General features: G+C 35.9%; 1 protein-coding gene and 1 pseudogene across 1 annotated transcript; both read left to right on the top strand.

The window, feature by feature from the left end:
* LOC133692378 (uncharacterized) lies at window positions 1-3,088 on the top strand. Its single transcript, XM_062113274.1, has 6 exons — window positions 1-276; window positions 350-410; window positions 506-641; window positions 1,164-1,500; window positions 1,985-2,113; window positions 2,198-3,088. Exons 1-6 carry the CDS (start codon window positions 174-176, stop codon window positions 2,668-2,670), a joined length of 1,239 nt encoding a protein of 412 aa, XP_061969258.1. The 5' UTR covers window positions 1-173; the 3' UTR covers window positions 2,671-3,088.
* Window positions 3,089-4,305: 1,217 nt separating this feature from the next.
* LOC133690864 (elongation factor 2-like) lies at window positions 4,306-6,492 on the top strand (annotated as a pseudogene).

Raw genomic sequence — 6,492 nt, 5'->3', positions numbered from 1 at the left:
ACATGGGAAAATGTGATTGATGCAAGAATCGTCTTAACTCTTAACTACCAAAAGGGTAAAACTGGCCAGGGAGATCTCTACTGTAGTGGGAATAAATCAGGAATTCTGCAGCAGAACTTGTGTTTTAACTGATTTTTATAGGTTTTCAAGAAATTTTCAAAGATCAACGAAAAATGAGTGAAGAAACTAAATCATCAGATTTTACATCACTTGAGACCCGACCAGGCATCTTGTTTATCGGATCCTCTAACGTTGGCAAACGCACTCTCCTCTCAAGTAACCCTCCCTTGCTCTCCCTATCTCTATTTGACTAGTTCTTTGATTATTGATTAATGAAAATTAATTGCAGGGTTGCTGTCAATTGATTTGGAAGACGCATTTGACTCATCAAACCAAGTTTTCTCACATGGGTTAATTTATCTGCTTGTTTTTCATTTTTTATGATTTTTCTTTTGCAATTATGTAGTAATGGTACTTAATGGGTTCGTTTTGGTTTTGTGAATAGATGGAGTATTGATACAAAGTATTACACAGCTGATGTTTCTTTATGGATAGCTCATCTTCATGAAGGATTTTCAATTGGATCACTTCCAATTTATAACAAGCTTGCTGCTTTGGTTATGGTTTTTGACCTGAGTGATGTTAGTAATTTAGTTTCTTTGTCCTATATTTGTGATAGTTTTTAATACTATTTTACAGTGTTTAAATTGGTAGTGATGCAGATGCTGCAGTACCCAATTTGAGAAAGCTGTAAAATTTTGAATTTTGATGGAAGTCATGCTTGTTTTTGTTAGATTCAAGTGCTTAAATCTCAAATGCTTCAAAAACCCATTTTCAGAAAGGTTTAAAGTTTCAAACTTTGATGCAAAGTAGGTTTCTTTTGTTGCTGTTGTTGTTATTTTTAAATTGTTAAAGTTGTTAGTGCTTGAAAACCATGTTGGAGAAAGGTTTAAAGTTTCAATCTTTGATGCAGAGTTCTTTTGTTGGTTTTTATAGTTTAATTTGAAAATGTTTCATATGGAAAAGCAAGGTTCAATCTTTGATTTAAAATATGCTTCTTTTTGTTGACTTCAAGTGCTTAAACTCCAAATGCTTCAATTTGGGGAAAACTATATAGTTACAATGTTTGATGTTAAGTAATTTTTCTATTGAATTATGTGCAGTTGTCATCTTTTGTTGCACTTAAGGATTGGGTAGCTGGAAATAATATTAGCAAGTTTGAGATATTGTTGTGTATTGGAAACAAAGTTGATCGGATTCCAGGTCATCCTGTTCATGCTGAATATAGAAGACAGCTAAGGAAAATTGGAGAGTCAGGATCTTTTGATGATCTGAATATAGAGCTTGATGAGTTTGGAATTTCTGAGATTGAAGGAAGTAGTTTGTTGGGTGATGAAGAAGAGCCATCACGGGAGATCAAGAGGTCATGTATTGAATGGTGCACTGATCATGGAATTGAATACATTGAAGCTTGTGCTTCCAATGTTGATTTTGACAAATGTGAGTACCATCTATCTTCAGCTTGACAAATAGTTATGGTGATATTAAAAGGGATCTATTTCACTACTTTTGTGAACACTAGATGATAGAAGTGCTCAAATAGATGACATTATGCAATATGTAGTTTTCCCAAGTCACAATCAAGATGTCAATGCTTATCATTCTACCTACATTTTGATATATCTATCTACCTTCAGGAGGATAAATGGTTTAGTGGTTTATGCATGGGGTCAATAAATTTGTAGAATTTTGGATTAGGACATTCACTCTGCATTATGGATTGAAATTGAGATTTTGAAGCGAAAGATAAGTAGAAAAAGAACATGACAGGGTATTTATGGTGATTATCATTGAATTTAGTCATAGATGCAAGTGATGAAAGATTACCCAGGGAATAAACAGTAGTTGTAAAGTTATAACTAATATTAAATCTCTATGCATCTCACTTTTTTTATCTAGGAGAGTTACAATGTTGTTCTCGCAGGTTTATTGGTTGATGGGGACTCACAAGGAGTAGAACGTCTATATGGTGCTCTTTCTGCTCATATGTGGCCAGGAATGATCCTGAAATCTGACAATAAGATTATCCAACCAACATTACCTGATAAAGAAGGTTTGGCGCGACACCATCATTAAATCCATATTCTTTGTTGTTAATTGAAATGCTAAATGAAATGTTCTCATGCACCCTGCCCAGAAATCTCAGAAGATGAATCTGATTATGAATTAGAGTATGAAGTGCTATCTGGTGGCTCAGCTGAACCATGGGATGACACATATGGAGGATGGGTTTCTGCAAATAGTAGAAGTGCCATTCCAGATGAAGGGGGATCAGTTACTGAAAATAATTATGTCAAAGAATGTGAGAATGAAAATAGAGAAAAGTTTGATAAAGAAGAGATGCAGCCCTCATCATCGGCAACAGAATTGCAAGGTGATAAGAGAGCGGTGCCTGATGTCCAAGAACCTTGTGAAAATGGAGAGTCGGATGAAGTTACGCCTTTCGACTTTGAGGATTTGGAACAGTTGATGTCTGAGATAGGGAATGTGCGTGATAACTTAAGGTTGATGCCTGATTTTCAAAGGAGGGAAATGGCTGCGAATCTGGCCATGAAAATGGCTTCCATGTTTGGAGGTGGCAGTGATGTTGATGATGAGGAAGTTGAGTGATCAGATGTATTTGCATGAATCAAGTGGTTTAATTTGTATCCTTGTGAAGTCTAGTTCGTGGTGATTTTGGGATGGTAATGCGTCCAACTATCTACAAGGTAAAACTACAAGATAAAACAAATGTACTGAAATTTTGTGGTGGCCACTCGATTCCATTGGTGGATTTACTCTCCAGCTTCATAAGGTGGTTGCCGAGATGACCCATATTTTGTGCTCAATCATGTTTAGATATGGGGCGTTAGATGATCTCCCCATGTTTGTAGAAGATACGAGTCCAAGGAGTCTTGTCTTGTTATTATAGGAACGGAACCCTTAATTATGTGGATTGATATTCCAACACTTGCCTAATGGTTTTGTTGTAACAAGTAGCTAACCAGATGAATTTGGTTTCTATATTCAATTTAGGACTTGCAACAAACTCACTTCTACGCCTTAAATTTCATTTACATATCAAACCTGTGTAAGGTTGGGTTTTGTGCAGAGACATTTAAAATTTGGAAGCTTCTTCGCAGTCATTAAGGATGGCACACAAGTGAGAAGATGCATGAAGAGATGACATCTTGTTAGGCTAAGTTCTTGGGAAAGTTGTGGAAAGTTGGCCTGGTCACTAAATTGGGTCATAAAGTGGAAACTATACAGACAGATGTTGAAGGCTGGTCGCATAAGCAAGTGAGTTCTCTATATCCTTCCATGTTCGTTTATTCGCCTAGGCAGCTGTTGCTTGGCCCTCTAGTGCTTTGCAACTATGCTTGGGAGAAAAAAAAGGCATTGCTTTTTCCTTTCAATCTTTGATTTATAAGATATTTACAATCTTTTCCTTGAAGATAACCTTGGGTTTGTGATCGACTATGATGGGAAGATGGTGTACTTTCTGTAGGACAAAAGAACAATCACCCTTAACCTCTTTTGGAATATCACCATTTTCCAACCTTGGATTCATTAGATTGGATAAAATGCACAAGAAAAGGGCTAAGGCATCTACTGTCTGCATTCTCTCCTTGTCTCCTGATTTTTTTCGCGTACCAATTCACTATTTCTACCCAGGTCGAAATACAGAGAAAATGAGTTGGAAGTTTACGAAACTGGAATTCGAAATAGATGGCAAACGGGTAGTGGATCAAGAAGAAAATAATTTATAAAGAAATTGCGAGTGCTTCAAGGTTTAGAAATTAGAATGCGAAGAAAACATAATTAAAAAAAAATGAAGAATGAAAAAGGAAATGAAAAGGGAATATATAGATGCTGGATGGTTGCCCATGCTAGAATCTTGATTTTTACTATAATTTATGCAAAAGTGGAAGGACGGTATCAAATTTCAATGAGCCTTTACAAGTTTTCTTGATAGAAAAGGAATCTTCACAAGCAAAAGTGTGAAAAATTGACTTGAAGTACCTCTCCTCCATTGCTAGTGGAAGTTTCAGAATCTAGACGCAGAGACAATCAAAAGGGTGATTAAAGGACTAATTAAAGATTAAAAAAATAGTAACTCATCATATTATGGATAAGATACCCTACAATTTATTGGTTTTGATTTTCAATTGAAGTCAATTGGTTGAGTCAATAATATCTTTAGGAGTTTTGATACTCTTGTCATAAAATGCACGAGATAGGCTCCTCTTGATGATGCTTACGCCAATGCTATCAGGAATTGTGACCCCGAAGGCCCCTGCTTCTGACAAAGGTATCCACTGGTCTGAAGGTTGGGATCATGGGACCAAACTATGTCCCTGGTGAGAAGGACTTGTATGTGAAGAGTGTGCAGAGAACCGTCATTTGGATGGGAAAGAGGCAAGAAACCGTTAACGATGTGCCTCGTGGCAACACCATTGCCATGAGAATGTCCAGGAGAAGTCCTGCCGTGTGGTGATGAACAGATCTCCCAACAAGCACAACCGTCTCTACATGGAGGCACGGCCCATGGAAGAAGGCCTTGCTGAGGCTATTGACGAGGGTCATATTGGTCCAAGAGACGATCCTAAGAATCGCGCCAAGATCTTGTCGGAGGAGTTTGGGTTGGGACAAGCATCTTGCGAAGAAAATCCGGTGTGTTGGTCCTGAGACTACGGGACCCAACGTGGTTGTGGATATGTGTAAGGGAGTTCAGTACCTTAATGAAATCAAGGATTCCGTTGTTGCTGGGTTCCAATGGGCTTCAAAGGAAGGTGCCTTGGCTGAAGAAAACAAGAGAGGTATCTGCTTTGAAGTCTGTGATGTGGTTCTCCCTGCTGATGCCATTAACAGAGGTGGTGGTGAGGTTATTCCAACTGCCAGGACGGTTATCTATGCTTCCCAGCTCACTGCCAAGCCCAGGATTCTTCACCTGTTTACTTGGTGTTAGAAATATTTAGGATTGAAACAAATATGAATTTGGTTTATAAGTGTGAAAATATTGTTTTTAATGTGTTTATTTGTTTTATATAAAGACAACATCTTCAAAATACAACTACATTCTCTAAACCTCTACAAAAATAAAAAGATAAAACCAAGAAAAGAATTTTTTTTTTTATTGTGTTTAGTTTTCTATGTAATAACAAGTTTTTCTAGACTTGAAATATAATGATGAAATGGTATGACTGTTGATGAAACAGTATACTTTAAATTAAACTGAATAATTGCTATTCAGTTTTATTTCAACAGTCATAAATATCAAAATTAATTACAAAAAATTAATTCAAAGATAAATTAATCTCATTGACATATTAAGTTCTAAGTGTCATCTTTTGATATTATAAATATTCATATAATAATATTAGAAAGCCCACTAGGAGAGTCATTCCACCATGACTTAATTTACTACACAATATAAACTTACACGAGTGTCTTTGTTTTTGAGGTAGTTTTTGTGGTTGTGATTTAAAAAAAACAAATTTTAAAAGTGTGGTTGGTTGGATTTAGATACGTGTTTGGTAAAAATTGTGGTTGAAGTTTATGTGTAACAAAAAACATGTATAAAATGTTTGGTTAGTTGTGTTTAGAAGTGTGGTTGTGGTTGATTTTTTAAGTATTTTTTACTTAGAAATGCATCAAAATATATTTTTTTAAAAAATTATTTTTGATATCAATGCATCAAATTAATCTGAAAACACAAAAAAAATATTAATTTGAAGTAAAAAAAATTTTCAAAGTTTTTCGAAAGCACTTTTGAAATGCAAAAACAAACGGCGTTTTATGAAACTCAGTAAAAAATCATGTAAAAACTGCTTCATAAAAACTGTGCTTCAAACTTAATTTTTTAACGAGCCGCGTAGTATAAAACGCAGTTTGGTATGTTACCAAACACCTTATAGTGTTTTTTGCACCACAAACACAAAAGTTAAAGGTAAACAAACGCACTCATAATAGCATTAGGAAGATCACTAAGAAAGTTATTGTCATGATTTAATTTACTACACAATAAAAATTCATATTTATAAGGAAATGTTTTTTTTCCAATACAAGATATATATATATTTTTTTTTATTCATTTACAAACTACACTAACACTAGATAAAGATCCAAGCTCAGAGCAGGCTCTTGGTGGTATTTACAGTGTCCTAAACCAGAAACGTGGTCACGTGTTTGAAGAAATGCAGAGGCCCGGTACTCCCCTGTACAACATCAAGGCATACCTTCCTGTCATAATCTTTTGGGTTTTCAGGCACTTTGAGGGCTGCAACATCAAGACAGGCTTTCCCACAATGTGTGTTCGACCACTGGGACATGGTGTCTTCTGATCCTTTGGAGGCTGGCACACAAGCAGCTCAGCTTGTTCCTGACACCACGAACCGAAAGGGTTTGAAGGAGCAGATGACACCTCTATCTGAGTTTGAGAACAAGCTATAA

Source organism: Populus nigra, chromosome 4 (assembly GCF_951802175.1).
Source record: "Populus nigra chromosome 4, ddPopNigr1.1, whole genome shotgun sequence".
NCBI classification, from domain to species: domain Eukaryota; kingdom Viridiplantae; phylum Streptophyta; class Magnoliopsida; order Malpighiales; family Salicaceae; genus Populus; species Populus nigra.
This window is presented reverse-complemented; position numbering and strand designations above follow the sequence as displayed.